This window comes from Piliocolobus tephrosceles, chromosome 3 (assembly GCF_002776525.5).
Source record: "Piliocolobus tephrosceles isolate RC106 chromosome 3, ASM277652v3, whole genome shotgun sequence".
Taxonomy (NCBI): domain Eukaryota; kingdom Metazoa; phylum Chordata; class Mammalia; order Primates; family Cercopithecidae; genus Piliocolobus; species Piliocolobus tephrosceles.
In genome coordinates, this window is record NC_045436.1 from 119,904,056 (window position 1) to 119,926,057 (window position 22,002).

Sequence of the window (22,002 nt, forward strand, 5' to 3'; positions counted from 1 at the left end):
ATCAGTATATTTCATTTCCTTGAGTACTTACTTTATCAGACCAAGACAAACCTTCTCAAGTACTTATACTCCAATAAATTAAGCTCATAAATACAGCAAATCTTAGGCATTTTAAATGTTCCAAAACTACATAGAAACTTAGCAATGATTCCACCACTGTACTCCAGCCTGGGTGACAGAGCAAGACTCTGTCTCTAAAAAAAAATTTTTTAATAAAATTAGAAATTTAGCAAGATTTCAACTTAAAATTCAAGTATAAATACTCAACATTTTTTACTTAGCATTACAAAGCAAATCTGTTACTCTCACAAAGTTGTTACTCTTACATTTGTCAAGGACTTAAAATGCAAACTGGAAAGATTCTTAAAGCAAATGGTTATGATGAGATATTCTTAAACGTGCCCATGTTATGGCTTGATGTTCTTAAACATGTCTATCCTTGGAAAGCTTGGAACTGAGAGATTATGCTGGGGGCAAGGAACCCAAATGAGTTCAAGAATGAGGTAAGACTTCAGAGCCATAGAAAGTATGAAATGAAAAAAGTGACAGAACCAGAGTAATCAGAGACATGGGAGTAAGGGATAACAGATGGAAAGCAGGATTGGGGATAGAGAGGGAGGCTATGCAGCATTGCCTGACAGTGAATGGCTGAAGTTCAACAGGTGGATGAGGGTAAACTGTGTCATTTAAATCTACTCTAGGCCAGGCACAGTGGCTCACGCCTGTAATCCCCGTACTTTGGGAGGCCCAGGCAGGTGATCACGAGGTCAGGAGATTGAGACTGTCCTGGCTAACATGGTGAAACCCCGTCTCTACTAAAATATACAAAAAATTAGCCAGGCATTGTGGCAGGCGCCTGTAGTCCCAGCTACTCGGGAGGCTGAGGCAGGAGAATGGCCTGAACCCGGGAGGCAGAGCTTGCAGTGAGCCGAGATTGCACCACTGCACTCCAGCCTGGGGGACAGAGCGAGACTCTGTCTCAAATAATAAATAAATAAATAAATAAATAAATAAATAAATAAATAAATAAATCTACTCTAGAGCCTGAGTGTAAATAATTTTATTGTCTTTACACATTGCTAACACTCGTACTTGTGGATATAAAGGGTTCATTTAGAAGACTCACTTGGCAAAATGATTGCAAAACAGGGGAAATTGAGAAATCCTTCAGGGAAGCTGAATGCGGAACAAGGAACAACAGATGTGAGAAAAACTTCTTAAAAGAAACAGATATAAGTTCATGTCATGGCCATTAAGTAATAACGAGTTGTGGAAGATTACAATTTCTCATTTTTATATGCTTGGTAAAGTGACTATAGTTGCTAGATCAGTAGAGGCATAGTAAAATCCCTGGTGGAGTTGTACAGTAATTTATGTTTACAGTCATTTATATTTGCAAATAAAATACAGGACAATTAATTAATTTGAAATTCAGATAAATATCCATTTTATTAAGTATACAAGTACTTTCCAAATGTTGTAAGGGAAATATTCATGCTAAAAACAATCTGCTATTTATCTGATAATTCAAATTTAACTTGGATTTTCACATTTTTTAATTTCTTATCTGCCAAGCCTGTCTCTACTGATATTAAATAGTCTTCTTCATACTGACCATGTGCTAGTCACTGTTCTCTATGGACATTTATTTATGAATAAAACAAGTTACATCTCTGTTCTTATGAAATCTCCATTTTAGTGCATGTTTAGGAGTGAGGTTGGGGAAGGGACATGAGGACATACAGTAAACAAACAAATAATTTAAAAATCTGCTAAGTCAAAATGTGTTTTATAGAACATTAAAAGAAAAATGTTGTAATAGGTTGAATGACTTCTTAGCATATGCAGTGAATTATCGTGAACATTTAAAACAAAGTATTGTTTTCAATGAGTCAGATGCAATTTTATGTGGGTTTGCCTTTGTATTCAGCTATGGCAAGATGATTTAAGATTATCAGGTATTCCAGAGTTTAGACTGCATATAAGTAATACTGTAGAACAAAAAGGAATGCATAAGAAGTTTATGTATCATCTATCTTAAGACCTTAATTTGAAACCAAGTTCTACCATATATTTGTTGTATGAATTTAAAGAGCTCAGCTAATAACTAAAGATTACACATTTTTCCTGTCCATACATATATGGAGAGACATATGACACATATAGAATATAATAAAAATGTAGATACAACAGCTGATATTACACGCAAAGTTAATGTCATCTATGCTACAGTATCTGATACAACACAATAGCCAGTTTTAGACTTACTAGTTATTGATATCTCTTTGGCATGAAGAAAACATTTAAAAAGTCATTTATTGCACAGGTACAAAACATTTAAAAAGTCATTTATTGCACAGGTACAATAAAACTCCAAATTATTTAAGAGGGTATTATTATCTCTCGTTTTGGAGATGGGGAAACTGAAGTACAGAGATTCTGAGATAATTTCAAAGTGTCTCACAATGCTTAAGTGATAGAGTCTGCATTTGAACTCAGGGTGACTAACCTCAGAATGTGTACCCTTGAATGTTACACAATACAGACTCTAGTAATGTGGTGAAATGCTTGTGATTGGTTCAGAATTTAGCTGCACTACATAATGCTCAAAAATGTCTTGAAAAACTGGTTGGCAAAATAAGGAAATGTAGCCTTTCTAGAGACTCTAATATTTCTGCATACTTAACTAAATTTCTAGGTGTAGAACAATTAGAGAAGAATCCATCACCCCGGATTGTGAAAACACATCTACCAACTGATCTTCTTCCTAAGTCTTTCTGGGAGAACAATTGCAAGGTATACTCCAGACTCCAAGTCAGTTTTTTAGTGTGACCCTATCCCTTTACCCACTCACATAGTTTATTTAAAAAAAATTTTTTTTGTTTGTTTAACCAAATACTTGCAACAATCTATACCCACTCACATTGTACGTAAATCTTCAGAAGTCATTTACTTGTGACCATGAAAACTGAGCTACATTGAAATATTTCCATTAAAAATTAAGTTTGAGTCTGAGTTTATATACTCAAGTTTTCCAAACTTGAGCAGCAACAGAATAAAAAAATCTCAGCACAATATTGCTACTATTATTTCCCAACTCTCCCTAGATCGTCAGGCCTTCTGTAAACACTGAACTTAAGGACGTTAGTTCTTATTTGAAGATTTGGTATAAGTCTTTGTCTAAACATTTGTTCCTGCTTATCTGCTTTGGGGGAAATTTTATATTTCAAATTCTATTGCTTTAATAGTTCCGGTGCTATGTAGATTATGTGTTTTTTCTTATCTGACTTTTGATAATTTGTGATGTGTGAGAAACTTTCCTAAGTTGCTGACTTTATGAATGAACAGTTGTTCATATTATACTCATTATTATTTTAATGGCTGCAGGATTTTTTCTGATACCGTTTTGTTCCTGATCTCAGTTATTTGTGCCTTCTCTCGCTCATCTTTGTCAGTCTTGTCATAAGTATATTTTATTGATTTTTTTAAAGCTAGTTTTTTTGCTTTATTAATTATTTCTGTTATCTGTTTTTAGTGTCATAGATTACTGCTTTTTTTCTCTATTATTTCTCTCCATCTACTTGCTTTGGGTTTATTTTACTCTCCTTTTTCTAACTTCTTTAAGCAGGAACTGATATTATTGATTTGTTTCCTACTTTCTAAAATAAACATTTCGTGTTGTAAATATTTTTCGTCAGTAAAGCTTTAGTTGCATCCCACACATTTTGATATGTCATGCTTTCAATTGCACTCAACGCTATGCATATTTTTATTTTATTTGAAATTTCCTCATTTACTGCAAGATTTTGAAGTGTATGATTTAATTTCTAAGTGTTTGAGGATTTTTATGTTTTCTTTTTGTTACTGATTTCTAGTTTTATTCCATTTTAGTCAAAGATCATACTCTACATAATTGCAATTCTTTTAAATTTCTTATGGTTCATCTTGTTCTATCTTCTTAATGTTTCGTGAGCACTTGAGCAGGCTGTGTATTCTTCTTTGTAGGTGGATGTATTCTCTGTATTTTTATTACATCCTCTTGACCAATAATGTTGTTCAGTTCTTTTATATCCTTTCTTTTCTGTCTAGCAATTATAGCAGTTGCCTGAGAGTTGTTTGTAAACATGCTCAACTGTAACTATTGATTCGTCTATTCCTACTTCAGCTTTACTGGTTTTCATTTCATGTATTTTGAAGTTCTGCTGTTTGCTATTTGGAATTCAGAATTGCTTTATCTTCTTAACAGATTCGTCCTTTTATCATTATGTAATGCCCCTTGTAATTTTTTTTTTCCACAGAAGTCTATCTTGTATTGATATAGCCACTCCTAGATTTTACCGATTAATGTTTGCATTACATATTTTGGCTACCCTTTTACTCTCAATGTCTCATTGTCATTTTGTTTGAAGTGTGTCTTTTGAGCAGCATACAGCTAAGTTCAGTTTTTATACACTCTACCAATTTTTGTCTTTAGATTCATGTGTGTATATTATATAAATTTAAAGTAGTTATGGGGTAGAGCCAAGATGGTTAACTAGACAAATTCTGGAAGAGCTTCTCCCACTAAAAAAAGACCAGAATATCAAGCAAACTGGCATACTCCAAAAAGATCTTTGGATAAAAGGCATTAAGAGTGAATAGAGGGAGAATGCAGATGGTGGAGCTACAGGGGGAGGAAGCTAGGAATTCTGAATAGGGCTGTTGAGCACCATGACTTATTCCTGGTCCTGCACAGTTCCTAGAGAAGGAGTGAGTTAAACAGGCTTGAACAGCCCCCTCTTACCATGGACCTCCAGGATCCTGGCTGCAGGAGACTGCATGACTCTCAGAGACATTTTAGTTGGCAGGGAGAACTTACCAGAGAATTGGCAGAGACAGTACTCTATTCTGTGTGGAGTCCAGAGGGTTTGGCGCAGGAATAGCTGCAGTGGAACATGGCCATAGGTGCCCATCCCCCAAGGCTTCCCATATTTCTTTAGGTGGCTTTAGCTTTTGTTAGCTCCCAGGTCTGGAGAAAGCAGGCCTGTCTTGCACATCGGCCAGGGCCAGTCTGATCTGACCACTCCTCTCTGCTGGCTTCTACTAGGGCTCCTGCATAGCCATACTCACTTAGTGCACAGCCTCAGCTGCCCTACTGAAGCACTTGCCAGCAGCTGCTGTCATAGTTCTTTGATCAGCAGCCCCTAACTTCCAGTTTTTAGCCCAGGTTTTTGCTTTTGCATATGGATCCTTACTGGTGCAGATTCACTTTCAGCCTTCTCCCACCAGTGCACAGTAACCTGCAGCCTAATCCTGCTACCCTATGAGCAAGTGGATGCACGTGGCTGCCCCATCACTACATATGTGCCTCTGGCCCCCTGCTTCCCTGTTGGATTACACTGTCTCATGTCATCCCCAATGCCCCAGTGAAGCACCTTTGCCAGCATCCCTGATTGGAATGTTGTTGCCAGTAGTGTGGGAACACATCAGCACCTCCAGCAAAGCAGGTTCTTGACTTCAAGGGGCCAGAGAGCAAAGTAAATGGTCTTGTTCTAGCCCACTAGAGACAGAGCACATAGCCCTGGAGTGCCAAATTAAGCTTTGGTCCCCTAAAAGCATCCAAAAAGGAAAACAATCTAATAAACCCAAATTTACACTAGAGTCAAAACCTCAAGAACAACAAAGAATATAAAAGCAAAAAGTACCGTCCAAAGGAAAGGAATTTAAAAGATTAAAGAAACATTAGCAGTCACAGATGAGAAAGAAACAGCTCAAGAATTCTGGCAACTCTGAAAGCCAGTGTCTTCTTGCCTGCAAATGACCTAACTAGCTTGCCAGCAATGGTTCTTAACCAGATTAAAATTGTTGAAATGACAGACGTAGAATTCAGAATCTAGATGTCAAGGAAACTCAATGAACCATAGAAAAAGGTTGAAACCCAATCCAAGGAAAACAGTAAAACTTATGAAGAGCAGAAAGAAAACATAGACACATTGAGAAAGAACAAAACTGAACTTCTGGAAATAAAAAATTCACTAAAGGAATTTCATAATACAATGGGAAACATTAATAATAGAATAGACAAAGTTGATAAAAGAATATCAGAGATGGAAGTTTGTCGCTTTGAATCAAAGCAGGCAGACAAAAATTTTAAAAAGGAATTTTAAAAAATGAACAAAACCTCCAAGAAACATGAGATTATATAGACACCAAACCTGTGACTCACTGGAATTTCTAAAAGAGATAGAGAGAGGCAATTAACTTGGAAAACATATCTGAGGATACTGTAAATAAAAATGTTCTCAACCTTGCTAGAGAAGCCAACACACATTACATAAGACAACAATTCCCGAAATATAGAATGAAAGAGGATCTCCAAGGTCAACATGAAATAAGAATTCTTAAAGACAGCTAGCGAAAGGGGCAGGTCATGTACAAAGGGAACCTCACCAGGCTAGCAGTGGACTACTCAGCAGAAATCTTACAAGTCAGAAGAGATTGAGGGCCTATATTCTGTATTCTTAAAGAAAGGAAATTCCAACCAAGAATGTCATATCCAGTCAAACTGCTTCATAAGTGATGAACAGATAAAATCCTTTTCAGAAAAGGAAATACTAAAGGAATTCATTTGCATCAGACTTGCCTTCCTAGAGGTCCTTAAGGGAGTGCTAAACATGGAAACAAAAGACGTAGCAGCTACCACAAAAACATACCAAAATACACAGAACATTGGCACTATAAATCAATTACATAATCAAGTCTACATAATAACCATTTAACAGCACAATTACAGGATCGAATCTTCACATATGAATTTTGATACAAATGTGCTAAATGAGCAACTTAAAAGGCACACACTGGCAAGTTGGATAAAGAAGCAAGAAGACTCTGCTGCCTTCAAACTTCAAGAGACTCATCTCATATGCAACAACACCCATAGTCTCAAAGTAAAGGGATAGAGAAATATATATCAAGCAAATAGAGAACAACAATAACAAAAAAGCAGGAGTTGCTATTCTTATTTCAGACAAAAGAGACTTCAAACCAACAATCAAAAGGACAAAGAATAATATACAATGATAAAAGGTGCAGTTCAACAAGATTTAACTATTCTAAATACATATGCACCCAACTTTAGAGCACCTAAATCCATGAAACAAGTTCTTACAGACCTACAAAGATACTTACATAACCACATAATATTAGTGAAAGACTTCAACACCACGCTGATAGTGTCAGATCATCAAGGCAAGACACTCAGGACTTAGACTCTACACTTGACTAAATGTACCTAACAGACGTCTATCCAACAACAGAATATACATTCTTCTCATCTGCAGATGGCACATATTGTATGATTGACCACAGGTTTTACTCAGCCATAAAGCAATTCTCAATAAATACAAGAAAACCAAAATCATACCAACCGCACCATTGGGCCACAGCACAATACAAATGTAAATTAATGCCAAAAAGCCCTATCAAAACCCTACAATTACATGGAAGTTAAATGACCTGCCCCTGAAACAGAGTAAAGAATGAAATTAAGGCAGAAGTTTTTCAAAAGTCTTTGAAACAAATGAAAACAGAGATACAAAGACACAACATATCAGAATCTTTGAGACACAGCAAAAGCAGTACTAGGAAAGTTTATAATGCTAAATACCTACACCAAGAAGTTAGAAAGTTAGAAAGGTCCTACATTAACAACCCAACATTGCACCTACAGGAACCCGGAAAATAAGAGCAAACCAATACCGAAAGTAGCAGAAGAAAAGAAATAACCAAACTCAGAGCAGAACTGAATGAAATTGAGATGTGAAAGTCCAGACCAAAAAATAAACAAAAACAAAAGTTTATTTTTTGAAAGAATAAGTAATATATACCACTAGCTAGATTCATAAAGAAAAAAAAGAGAGAAGATCCAAATAAACACAAGCAAGGATAACTACCAGCACCACAAAATTACAAGGAACCTGCAGAAACTGCTAGGAACACCTTTATGCATACAATCTAGAACACCTAGAAGGAAAGGGATACATTTTTGGAAAAATACAACCTCCTAATGATGGCAGCGGCAAGGAGTCCAGAGTGGCTGCTGCCATCACATCGGCTGAAGTGGGGAGACAAGGGTGGTGGTGGCAGGAGCGGCCGCAGGAACAGCAAAGGCAGCAGTGGGACCCCTGTGCCCCGTGACCCCACAGTAGCCTACTGCACCACCCTTACCTTTGCGTGGCCGGGCAGGACCCACTTCCAGGCCCAGGGTCTCCGCTATGTCGGGTTCCTTTGTAGAAAGTTGGCCAGGGCCGCTGCACCTCCGCTGTGGGGAAACACAGAGAGGAGGCAGGAGTCCTGAGAGTCCACCCTTGGGACACCCCCGAGAGTCTGCTGCCCTGGTATCGCCCTGCTACTGCGATGAGGCCGCGCCCAGTCAGCCACCCATGGGGAAGCAGCGTGGTTAGACATGGAGGGAAGGGGATAGAGGGGTTCAAGGCAGAGCTGGGCCTGGGGTGGTGCCCTGCTCCATGAAGTCAGTGGGAGCAGGGAGCAGGCAGAAGTCCCATCCTCCTGGGCACAGTTGCAGCAGGCCAAGTAATTGTGGTGGACGCAGGGCTCCCTGTGCTTTTGGGGACCAGGAGCAGGCAGGAGCACTGCCTTCCTGGGAGCATCTGCAGCCACCCATGCACAGCTATTGACCCAGGCATTTCTGCAATCTTGGAGGCCAAAGAAGGCCCCCACCTTGTTCCCACAGGCTCAGGGGTGTCTGCTCCCACTGTCTGGCCTCTACACACTCCTGGAACACACTCCAGTATTGGAGAGTGGTTGACACCAAGCCCGGGTGCTGTCATAGCCCAGTTGGATATGTGCAAACTTGGGACAGCTCTGACACACCAGCCCCCTGCCACCTCGGTCCCCTCTGGACTTTGGGCACCCAGGACACAGGTGGGAAGCCAAGGGGCTGCTGAGGGTAGGTCGAAGCTGGCCTGCAGGCAATCCTTGGCAGTGACAGCCTTGGTGCTATGAAGGGTGGCAGGCGGTAAACAGGCTCCTGGGCAGAAGAGGGTGGGTCCCAGCTGAAGCCCCACCTTCAAGCTGGGAAGGGCCTGAAGCCTGGGAGCTGGACTGCTGGTCCTGTGGACCGCAGTGGAAACTTGCGGTGCTTTTTCTGGGCCCACCCATGGCTGCCCATGGACCACTGGGCCTGCACTTCTTCCCATCTGAGGCCCATAAAAGGTCCTAGATTCAGACTAGAAGAGACAATGGGAGGAACAGCTACAGAGAGAAGGTACTCACCCCAGGGTCTGCTCTCTGCTGAGAGCTGAACACGCATCAGGAAACCCTGACTACCATGCTCAAGAAAGCTCCTCTTCATCTTGCTCACCTCCATTTATCTACATACCTCATTCTTCCTGGATGCAAGACAAGAACTTGAGACCCACCAAATGGCAGGGCTGAAAGAGCTGTAACACAAACAGTCCTGAAACAGACACCTTGCTCACCACCTTGTGTGCGACAAGAAAGACAGAAGAGAGAAAGAAGAGCTGTGGCCCTTCAAGGAGCCCAGACCTAGGAGCTCCCTGAGCCAGGGCTGTGACACCCTCTTTAGGGCTCTGTGTTTCCTGGTGTCTCCAAGCTTCTGGGTGCCACTGTGTTCCCTGGTATCAGCTGTTGAAGTTGTTTATGGTGTGCCTGGTCCAGCTGCAACCTTGCAGAGAGCTGGGGCAATGAGGCTGAGGTCATGCTGGTGCCTGGAGCTGCCCACCCCATCGCAGCTGGTGTGCTAGGCTTTGCACAATGGCCAGACTACAGGCTTGCTCACACACCCATTGCTGCTCCACACCTGGCTCACCCTCGGCAGGCATGAGATCCAGGTTGGTAGCACAAGCCAAGCTCAGCCTGCAAGGCTGAGTGGTCAGAACAAAGTCCAGAGGGCCGGAGAAAACCTTGAACAAAGGCACCATTGGCCTCAGAGGTTTCTGGCTGGTAAAGCAAAATCCCAAGGATCTCATAACACTAGGATTGAAACCCCCATAAATTTCAGTCATGAACAGACCAATAGCCAGTCCTGAAAATGAATTAGTAATAACAAACCTACCAATCTATCAAAGCCCTGGGCCAGACAGATTCACAGTTGAATTCTATCAGATGTACAAAAAAGAGCTAATGCCAATCCTACTAAAATTATTTCAAAAAGTCGAGGAAGAAGGACTCCTCACAACTCATTGTATGAGGACATAATCATTCTCATACCAAAACCTGGAAGAGACACAACAAAAAAGAAGACTTCAGGCCAATATTCCTCATCGGCATAGATGGTAAAATCCTCAAAAAAATACTAGCAAACTGAATCCAGGAGCACATCAAAGATCTAATCCACCATGATCGAGTAGTCTATTCCCAGAATGCAAAGTTGATTAAATTAAATTATCCATTCTTCATATAATTAGAAAAAGACTATTTTAAAATTCATATGGAATTAAAAAAGAACCCAAATAGCTAAGGAAACCATAAGCAAAAAGAACAAAGCCAGAAGGATCACAATATCCACCTTTTACTACAAGGCTGTAATGACCAAAACAGCATGGTACTGGTACAAAAACAGACACATATACCAATGGAACAGGTTAGAGAGCCTGGAAATAAAGATGCACACCTACTTACAACCTGCTGATCTTCAACAAAGTTGACAATAATAAGCAATGAAGAAATAACTCTATTCAATCAATGATGCCGTGATAAATGACTAGTAGTATGAAGAAAATTGAAACTTGAGTCCTTATTACCATATACAAAAAATTAACTGAAGATTGATTAAAGACTTGAATGTATTACCCAAAACTATGAAAACCCAGAATAAAATTTAGAAAATATCATTCTGGACATAGGTTTTGAAAAAGGTTCCATGATTAAATCTCTAAAAGCAATCGCAACAAAAAACAAAATGTCGAAGTGGGACCTAATTAAAATAAATAGTTTCTGCATAGAAAATATTTTTGAACTATACATCTGACAAAGATCTAATATACAGAATTAAAAAGAACTTAAATCAATGAGCAGAAAACAACCCTATTAAAAACTGGCAAAAGACATGAACAGCACTTTTCAAAATAAGACAATTGAAACAGAATTACCATGAATCCCAGCAATCCCATTACTGAATAGTTACCGGAAGGAATATAAATTGTTCTACCAAGGAGCACCTGTACTTGTATGTTCATCATAGCACTATTCACAACAGCAAAGGAATAACCTGGATGCCTAATATGGCTTGGTTCTGTGTCTCTACCCAAATCTCACCTTGAATTGTAATAATCCTCATGTGTCAAGGGCAGGACCAGGTGGAGGTAATTGAATCATTGGGTTGGTTTCCCTGTGCTGTTATCATGATAATGAGTGAGTTCTTGCAAGACCTGATAGTTTTTAAGTGCCTGGCATTTCCCTTGCTAAAACTCCCTCTGTCCTTCCACCCTATAAAGAAGGCACCTGCTTCTCCTTTGCCTTCCACCATGACGGTAAGTTTCCTGGGGCCTCGCAAGCAATGGGAAACTGTGAGTCAACTAAACTTCTTTCCTTCATAAATTATCCAGTCTCAGGCAGTTCTTTATAGCAGTGTGAGAATGAACTAATACAGTAAATTGGTACTGAGGTAGTGGGGCAGTACTATTAAACATACCAGAAAATCTGGAAGTCTTTTGGAACTGGGTAATGGGCTGAGGTTGGAACAGTTAGAAGGGCTCAGAAGATGACAGGAAAATGTGGGAAAGTTTGGAATTTCCTAGAGACTTGGAGGGCTCAGAACACTGGAAGAGGTGGAAAAGTTTGGAACTTCCTAGAAAATTACTGAATGGTTTTGACCAAAATGCTGATAGTGATATATACAATGAAGTCCAAGCTGAAGTGGTCTCAGATGGAGATGAGGAACTTGTTGGGAACTGGAGTAAAGGTCACTCTTGCTATGCTTTATCAAAGAGACTGGCAACATTTTGCCTTTGCCCTAGAGATCAGTGGAACTTTGAAATTTCTAAGTCGCAAAGCATTCAACAGAAAGCACCGCATAAAAGTTTGAAAAATTTGCAGCCTGACGGTGCAGTAGAAAAGAAAAACCCATTTTCTGGGGAGAAATTCAAGCCAGCTGGCTGAAGAAATTTGTATAACTAAAAAGAAGCCAAATGCTAATCACCTAGATAATGTGATAAAGGTCTCCAAGACATGTCAGAGACCTTTGCAGCAGCCCCTCCAATAGTAGGCCCAGAGGCCTAGGAAAAAAAATGGTTTCACAGGCCAGACCCTGGCCTCCCTGCTATGTGCTGCCTAGGGACTTAGTGACCTATGTCCCAGACCTTCCAACTGTGGCTAAAAGGGGCCAATGTACAGCTTGGGCTATGGATTCTGAGGGTGCAAGCCCCAAGCTTTGGCAGCTTCCACATGATGTTGAGCTTGTGGATGCACAGAAGTCAAGAACTGAGGTTTGGGAACCTCTGCCTAGATTTCAAAGCGTATGTGGAAATACCTGGATGTCCAGGCAGAGGTGTGCTTCATGGGTGGAGCTCTCATGGAGAACCTCTGGTAGGGCAGTGCAGAAGGGAAATGTGGGATTGAAGCCCCCATACAGAATCCCTACTCGGGCATCACCTAGTGGAGCTGTGAAAAGAGGGCCACCATCCCCCAGACCCCAGAACAGTGGATCCACAGAGAGTTGCACTGTGCACTTGGAAAAGCTCTACACACTTAACACTAGCTGTGAGAACAGCCAGGAGAGGGGCTGTACCTTGCAAAGCCATAGGAGTGGAGCTGACCAAGGTTGTGGGAGCCTACCTCTTACATCAGTGTAAACTGGATATGAGAAATGGAATAAAAGGAGATCATTTTGGAACTTTAAGGTTTAATGACTGCCCCACTGGATTTCGTCTTGAATGGAGCCTCTAGCCCCTTTTTTGCTGACCATTTTTTCCCATTTGGAATGGGTGCCTATACCCAATGCTTGTACCCCCATTGTATCCGGTAAGTAATAACTGACTTTCAAATTTACATGCTTATAGGCAGAAGAGACTTGCCTTATTTCAGATGAGACTTTGGACTTGGAATTTTAATGCCAGATTAAGACTTTGGGGGACTATTGGAAAAGCATAATTATGTTTTGAAATGTGAGGACATGAGATATGGGAGGGACTGGGGCAGGATGATATTGTTTGGCTCTGTGTTCCTACCCAAATCTAATGTTGAATTGTAATAATCCCCATGTGTCATGGGAGAGAACATGTGGAGGTAATTGGATCATGAGGGCAGTTTCCCCCATGATGTTCTCATGATAGTGAGTGAGTTCTCACAAGACCTGATGGTTTTTTAAGTGTCTTGTGTTTCCCCTGCTTGGACTCACTCTATCCTGTCACCCTGTGAAGAAGGTGCCTGCTTCTCTTTTGCTTCCTCAACGATTGTTAAGTTTCCTGAGGCTTCTCCAGCAATGCAGAACTGTGAGTCAATTAAACCTTTTTCCCTTTTTTTTTTTTTTTTTTTTTTCTTTTTGAGGCAGAGTCTCACTCTGTCACCCAGGCTGGAGTGCAGTGGCCAGATCTCAGCTCACTGCAAGCTCCCCCTCCCGGGTTTATACCATTCTCCTGCCTCAGCCTCCCAAGTAGCTGGGACTACAGGTGCCCACCACCTCGCCTGGCTAATTTTTTTGTATTTTTTAGTAGAGACGGGGTTTCACCATGTTAGCCAGGATGGTCTTGACCTCCTGACCTCGTGATCCACCCGTCTCGGCCTCCCAAAGTGCTGGGATTACAGGCTTGAGCCACCGTGCCCGGCCCTTTTTCCTTTATAAATTATCTAGTCTCACACAGTTCTTTACAGCAGAGTGAGAACTTGTTAATACAATCCCCATTAATGGTGGAACACATAAAGAAAATGTGTTGTGTATACACCATGGAATACTACACAGCTATAAAGAAAAGGAAATCATGTATTCTGCAGCAACATGGATGCAGCTGGAGGCCATTATCCTAAGCAAATTAATTTAGGAGCAGAAAACCAAATACCGTATGTTCTCACTTACATATGGAAGGTAAACCTTGAGTATACTTGGACACAAAGATGGGAGCAATAGAAACCAGGGCATAATTGAGGATGAAGGGTGGTAGGAGGGTACAAGTCAAAAAACTGCCTTTCATGTAATATGCTCACTACCTGCGTGATGGAATCATTTGTACACAAAACCCCAGTGACACACAAATAAGCAACAAATCTGCACATGTACCCACTGGACCTAAAAGTTAAAAATAATAAATAAATAAATAAATAAATAAATAAATAAAGACATTATTGGCATTTTAGGACTTATGTCTACCTCGTTATGTGTTTATTCTTTCTGCATTTCATTTCTTTTTTTTTCTTCCTTTCCTTTGCTATACCTAAACATTTTGGAAATAATTTTTACTTATTTCTAGTATTTTTGAATATATTTTTGCATAGTTTTCTTAGTGAGTGCTTTAGGTATTGCCATAAATATACATAACTCATCACAGTCAAATGGTGTCAACGTTTTCTCACTTTAAGTGAAGTGTAGATATCTTACTTCCATTTACACCCCTTTACTCTCTCCGTATTTTCAACATAATGGTCCCGAGTGATCCTGTACATAAACTGAACACTGCATCAGATAATGTAACTTTTGCCTCAACTGTAAAATATGACTTAAGAAATTCACTGGGTGAGTGATTAGCTATTACATTTACTTATATTTTTACCCATTCTCTTTTTCTTTTTCCTTTCTAAAGTTTTCATCTTTCTAGTGTCATTTTCTTTCTGTTCAAAGAACTTCCCTTAGCTATTCCATAAGATAGGTCTGCTAGCAATTGATTCTCTTAGTTTTCCTTCTTCTGAGAATGTCTTTTTCCCCTTCTTGACTGAGAACAGTTTTACTGGATATAGGATTAGGAATTGACAACATATTACTTGCTGCACTTGAAAAACTATTGTGCTATTTCCTTTTGGCCTTCATGGTTTTAGATGAGAAACTTGTTGTCATTTGAATTGGTGATCTTTATTATGCAATGTGCTGTATATCTGGCTTTTTTCTAAGAGTTTTATTCATCTTTAATTTTTAGAAGTATTTTTATAATGTTTCTTGACTTTTTTTTTTTTTTTTTTTTTTTCCTTTTTGGAGTTCACACAACTTCTTAGATATATTGATTTATTTATTTCAACACTTACAGGATGTTTTTGGTCACCAACTCTCCAAATACTGTTTCAGTTCCTTACTCTTCCACCTATAATTGTGTAACTCTAAATATACAAATGTTAGGCCCCTTGTTATTGTCCCACAGATTCCTAAGGTTCTCTTTATTGTCTTTATTCTATTTTCTCTGCGTTGTTAACATTGAGTAAATTCTATCGATATGCATTTATGTTCGCTGATTCTGTCCTCTAACATTGCCATTACACTATTCTAGTGATTTATTTATTTATTTCAGTTATTATATATTGCAGATCTATACTTTCCACATATTTAAATTTACAAATGTAACTCAAATTTCTTTTCTATTTTTTCAGTTGTTTTAATTTTTTTTTTTCAATTTTTAACTTTTGTGGGTACACTGTAGGCATATATATTTGTGTGAATAGGAGCCTCATAACTCAGACTGGTACCTTATCCTACTGTGGTTGAGCTGGTATCCAAGATGTAAGACAAAGTCCTCTTTGCTCTTCCCTCTCCTCTGCTCAAGTGGAAAGAAGGGATCTGTTTTGAATCCACCAACTATGCAGCCTGGAGTTTGGGGAAGGGTGGTACAAGCATTCCCTTAGTCTTGTATGTCGCAGTATGTCTTGTAACCTTCAAGTCCACTGGCTCTGAGGCCATCTCAGCACTAGCACATGCCTAGAAGCATATGGTCTAGACTGTCTTTCAAGTTTATTTACAGGTGCAGAGCACTTTAGCCTATGTAGTGAGGCTTGCTGGAACTCGTATTTCTACCACTGGGATGTGTGATTCCCTCTAGATAGGATTGGTCTATATGCTTCCTTCATGGAAGGCTGCCAGCTGAGTTCAATCTGGTTTTGCTTTCCACTGTGCAGGGCAGCACTGAGTTCAATGCAATGTCTCGTAATTACTGTACTCTCCCTCTCCCAAGTGCACAGATTCTCACCATGCCACACGGCTGCTACTCAGGGTTGGGCAGTGGCAATCCTAAGACTGTGTTTCCTGTCATCTTTGATGGCTGTTTTAGTGAAATGAAGTTAAAACTAGGTACTGTGAGTGCTCACCGGATTTTTGTTTCTTATGAAGGTACTTTCTCTGTATAGGTAGTTGGCAAATTTGATATTCCTTTTGAGGTGTGGGGGATGATTGGCAGAGCCTTCTATTCAGCCATCTTGGTCCACCCTCCAAGGCAATTTTTAATGGAATGTTGAAGCTCTTTTATGACAGCTCCTTTAAATCTTTGTCAGACAATTTAACATTTGATTCATCTCAGTTTTGTTTTTCTTGCTTATTTGATTTCTGGGGCTGCTGGACATACTGTGCCATCCCTGCTGATGCCACATAAAAGGGGTATAAGGTACTTTCCTGGACTTCCCGCTCTTGTTGGCTGACCATTTGAAAGTAGCAGAGAAGCCTTGGGGCCTGGGAGAAACAGGGCTTCTCTGATGTTATCACTGTGAATGGGTGGGACTGCCCATGAAACCCCATTTGTATCACAGGAATTTGAATGGCCCTGTGCTTCATTGCCACTACTGGCAGTGAGTTAGTTCACCTACAGGGACCTGGAGTGTGGAGCAGAGTTTGGGATTCTCCACTCTGTCTCTGTTGGGCTTCCTCTTTCCTAATCCTTTGACCAGGGAGAGCAGGTTTTTCTAGATTTTGTTTGTTTGTTTGTTTCAGGTCACAGTCCTTTTTGCTGCCCAGTCCGAGTATACAGGAGATAAAAAGGACATCTAGGAGGAACTCACCACATTGGCATTACTCAGCTCTTTATCCAGTATGCCTTTAGAGTTCTTGTATCATTGTATGTTGAATAATTTCCAGGGCTTTAGTGATATTAAGAATAGAGAAGGCCGGGTGCGGCGGCTCACGCCTGTAATCCCAGCACTTTGGGAGGCCGAGGCGGGCGGATCACTATCTCAGATCATTGAGACCTTCCTGGCTAACACGGTGAAACCCCGTCTCTACTAAAAATACAAAAAAATTAGCCGGAGGTCGTGGCAGGCGCCTGTAGTTCCGGAGGCTGAAGCAGGAGAATGGGCTGAACCAGCGAGGCGGAGTTTGCAACAATGAGCCGAGAGAGAAGTAACGAGGCAGAAAATAGTCTATATAAACTAGAGTCTATACCTTCTAGTTTCTGAACTGGATGCCAGTTATTTTAATGTCTTTTACTATCTTTACCTTCTTTTCCTTTGTATATATTTTTATCAGCACCTAATATTTTTCTGGGTATTTAACTGGTAGAAGTGCAAAGTGAAAACTTTTATTTTTTTCCTCACTATTTTGTTATTTTCAATTTGCTGGTATTCTCTCTACTCACAGTGTCATTTTCTTGATAATGTGTGTTCTAGAACCTTGCAGTTCTTCCAGAAGACACCGTGGTCTATTTGTGCTTCACCGTGTCAAGTGACCAGAAACTGAAGTCTTTGTTTCAAAACCTCTATAGTTCAATGTTTCTAATCTCAAAAATTCATTGCTGTATTGCAAATCACTTGAATTGATTCTGTATTTTAGCTGCTAATAGAAGGGCCTTCCGGGCCCACGATTTCCAGTTGAAAAAGTACTCTGCTATTTTACATGCTTATAGGTTAATATTTTCCTAAATAAAATGTCTTTTATTTTATTTTTTTCTCCTACCCCCCGCCCCCCACTGCAGATGATTTATCTGGCTCGTAATGCCAAGGATGTTTCAGTCTCATATTACCATTTCGACTTAATGAATAATTTACAACCTTTTCCTGGTACCTGGGAAGAATATCTGGAGAAATTCATAACCGGAAAAGGTACATGGACTTTATCTCAAAATTGATAAGTATTTTTTATTTTAATAATACTATTAACAATAACTGTTATGACTTCCAAAATATTTATTTTTCCAACCCAGTGAAAAGTATGTTCAAATATTATCTAAAAAATTAAATCTAATGCATCTAATATTTTACCACGACATTCAATTTATAAAACTAGTATTAATCATTGGCATAAGAAAGTATTCTATAATCTGTTCTCAGTTACTAGAAATCCATTCTCAGTCCCTACTCGCAATAGACATTGTTTAACTTGCTTAAGCAATTAGTTAGATCTGTTAATGCGCATGTTATATATTTATAATACTTAGGTAAATAGTTGATATGAGTACTTTGTAAGATAATGGTTTTCTTCTTTATGGGACTAAACATAACTTTTTGGAGGTCAGAGTATTTTTGTCTGAAATGCTTTCTTTGTACTTGACATTAAAAAATATCTGATGTTTATATATCCATAACTAGCTAATTTTACTTTTTAAAATTGGCCTCATATTCTCAGTTCCTTTGGTTACTAAATTCCACAAAATATTTTCACAATTTGATTTACTGTTCGGACAGAAATATTTAATTTGATGAATGTTTATGAAAATAGACTTTTATCTGGTTTTAGTGGCCTATGGTTCCTGGTTTACTCATGTTAAAAACTGGTGGAAGAAAAATGAAGAACACCCAATACTTTTCTTGTACTATGAAGATATGAAAGAGGTAAAATGATAGATACAGATTCTGGATAATTTCCCTACTGCATCATGGTGTAAAAGGATTGATATTTGCTTTTCAGCTTAGTTTATGGAGTCCAAAATGCTGATTGCTTTGCCTATTCACAATGTGTTTTTACCCAAATCTTGCTATAATTAATGACTTTCTAATTGTGAAATCAATTATTTATTTTTATTTGTGTTATCTCTTAGCCACTGCATTGTAAGTGACCACTCTTTCTTCTGCAATTATTTCCTACATTTACCAGGATATCACACACTTATGGTTATCCTCTAGATATCTACTCATTAATATTTTAAAATTGTTTTTTTAAAATTGTTTGCTATATTTGAGTTACCCCTTTCACGTTTACTGTTTTCACAGCTATTTATGTGCTAATCATCCGTTATCTGTGCCTCCATTTTTACTTCTACCTCTATTTTCTAGTCCATGCTTGTATTAAATTTAACATACTCAAAATTAAACTTATTTTCTTTCTCTCCAACATGTAATCTTTTTTTCTATTTTATTATCTCTCAACAATAAAAGTTATTCTTATTCTCTTTGTTTCCTATATTTCGCACATTCAATTGGTTCAGATTGTGTATCTACTGTATCTTTCAAAGTATTCCCTCCTTTACTTCCTCATTACCTCACTCAGTGTAGAAACTTGTAATCATCTATCTAGTATGAAGTAGTATTAATTAAATACAACTACAAATTTTCATGCCACCATTATGGAACTCTTCTACTTAAATTGGCCAAATACACACAGAGACACACACAACAGGAAAACATGTTGAAATTAATTCCTTTACTTATAAAATCCTGAACATATAAATTAGAATACTTTCAGATCTACAATGAAAATTACAAAGTTTGTCTTCTTTGTAACTACATCCCAGTACTTAATATAGTGCATACCACATAAACAGGGGCTCAAAGTTACTTGCATGGATCTTTGATTGCTTCAAAAAATAAATGAGTGAGTGGTAATATCCAAACCTTTAATGGCATTAATCCTACTTTGCATAACACAGAAATTTGACTCCATGTGAAATATTCCTTGCTTTAGTTAGTTTTGAGAAACTCCCAGGGGTTTCTTGTATCTTAGCACAAAGAATCCTCTGAGTTTTTATTCACTGCCCAAGTTTTCCTTCTCCATCACAGTTGTCCACATCCCATAAAGAATCTGTGATCTATGTCTTATCATTGTCCCTTTATACAGGGTTTGAGATTATTAATGTTAATTTGCTCACACCATACAGCTGCAAAACCTTGCATGGTTTATGAAACTACTGTAACAAAGTGATACATCTCTTGAGAGCTTGTTTAGCCAGACATAAGTTATAAATTCTTCATAAGAGAGAAAATTATTCCAGCTCTTTAACAAATATCTCTCTTCATGTTTTGGACAGCAGAGCAGCACTTAAAAGTTTTATGAAAAGAACAATTTTAGCTTCTGGCAATAGTCCCTTTTCTCCATAAGTCTAAGAAATACATTTTCTCTGTTTGGCTGTTATTCAAATTCCAAATCAACCATTACACTGTTTCCCACATAATATTTGAGACCATTTCTGTCTTTATTTAGCTAAAATGCTTTTTAAATAAACTTACTCATTTTGATTTATAGTCTAACCCGGTTACCTTTTTAAGCATATCCATATATTTTCAGTTTCCTTCAAACTTGCAACATACATTGCATTAACAGACAATATTTTTCTTCTGCCATACAATCATTTGTAGATAATGTTATAGAGAAGTTTAATACAACAACAATAATGGAAGAAAATTATAGAATATACATCAATAATAAAATTGGAAAAAAATCCAGTAATTTACAACATGCTTATAAGTTTATAAATTCCTAATAAGTGAGGTAAAAGAGTAACAGATCAGGAGAAGATTCAGACCAGAGCCAGGTCTCTTTAACTTCCACTGGTCTGTAGAGTAACACAGAAGCTACCAGCCTTTTTGGCAGCAGGAACCGGGTTTGTGGAAGACAATTTTTCCATGAACAGGGTGCAAGGGGGCTGTAGATGGATGGTTTCCAGATGAAACTGTTTCATCAGATCATCGGGCATTAGATTCTCATACGGAGTGTGCAACCTAGATCCCTCACATACTCAATTCACAATAGGGTTCATTCTCCTGTGAGAATCTAATGGCACCACTGATCTAACAGGAGGCAGAGCTCAGGCAGTAGTGCTTGTTCCTCCACCACTCACATCTTCCTGTGTGGCCCAGTTCCTAACAGGCCACTGATTGGTACTGCTCTGCGGCCAGTGGGTTGGGGACTCCTGGACTAATATCATCATTCATATTTTAGAATTAGCCAAATTATTCTCCAAATATTTTTGACCCCAAAACGAAAATGTTCTCAATTTGCCTGTCCATCTATGTGTTTACCTAGCACAGCTACTATCTTTTCTTTTGGGCTTATCCCTACTATCATCACGTCTGCTCTTTTACTCATTCTAACCACTGACACACCTTAAGTTCTGATCTCATTCTTCTGTCAGAGAGGACTGACATAGAAAATAAAACAGGTATTCTTGATTTTTAATATTTTATGATAAGTTTATTTAAAAATTAAGAAAAATAAACCCAAACAAATATGGATTTCCTATACTATTCAGAGTTAACATTTAGAAAAACAGATTATAAATGTTTTGTAAGTATTCACATTGTGTGAGTTACTTGTTTACTGTCTTGGGTTTTACCCGCTAATAGAATCCAAAGGAGGAAATCAAGAAGATCATTAGATTTCTAGAGAAGAACCTGAATGATGAGATCTTGGATAGGATCATCAATCATACCTCATTCGAAGTGATGAAGGACAATCCTTTGGTAAATTATACACATCTACCAACTACAGTGATGGATCATAGCAAATCCCCTTTTATGCGTAAAGGTAAATACTTTGCTGGGTTTAATTTCTCTTTTGTACTTTCTCATGAATTATCATGAGCTAAGGATTAGTCCTGTGATCTCTACTAAGTTGCTTAGCCTGTTTAAGCTTCACAGTAAATACATACAACCAAAAGTTGCTGAGATTCAAAATTATTAAATGAAACAATGCATTTAAATATATTATGGGGATATCTTGAATATTTGATAAATACTTATTCTCCTATTTACTACTGTGCTAAATGAGAGTGCTTTTGGCAATTCTGATGTGAGCAATTCCAAGTTTGTCCTTCTTACTCCCTTAAATCTTTAAGATGGCATAGATAAGCTTCCTTCCACTCCTCAGTGAAATGCTAATTTCACTTAGTACAGTACCATAGTCTTTAAAGTCCCTATATCACTTAGAAAACC

At 38.7% G+C, this 22,002-nt stretch overlaps 1 protein-coding gene across 1 annotated transcript in view; it reads left to right on the forward strand.

Moving 5' to 3' along the window:
* Positions 1 to 22,002, forward strand: part of SULT1B1 (sulfotransferase family 1B member 1) — a 33,855-nt gene that overhangs the window by 8,699 nt on the left and 3,154 nt on the right. Inside the window, exons 4-7 of the mRNA XM_023198352.2 lie at positions 2,699 to 2,796; positions 17,832 to 17,958; positions 18,593 to 18,687; positions 21,415 to 21,595. Coding sequence (XP_023054120.1) covers positions 2,699 to 2,796; positions 17,832 to 17,958; positions 18,593 to 18,687; positions 21,415 to 21,595 — 501 coding nt within the window. The remainder of the gene's footprint in view (positions 1 to 2,698; positions 2,797 to 17,831; positions 17,959 to 18,592; positions 18,688 to 21,414; positions 21,596 to 22,002) is intronic.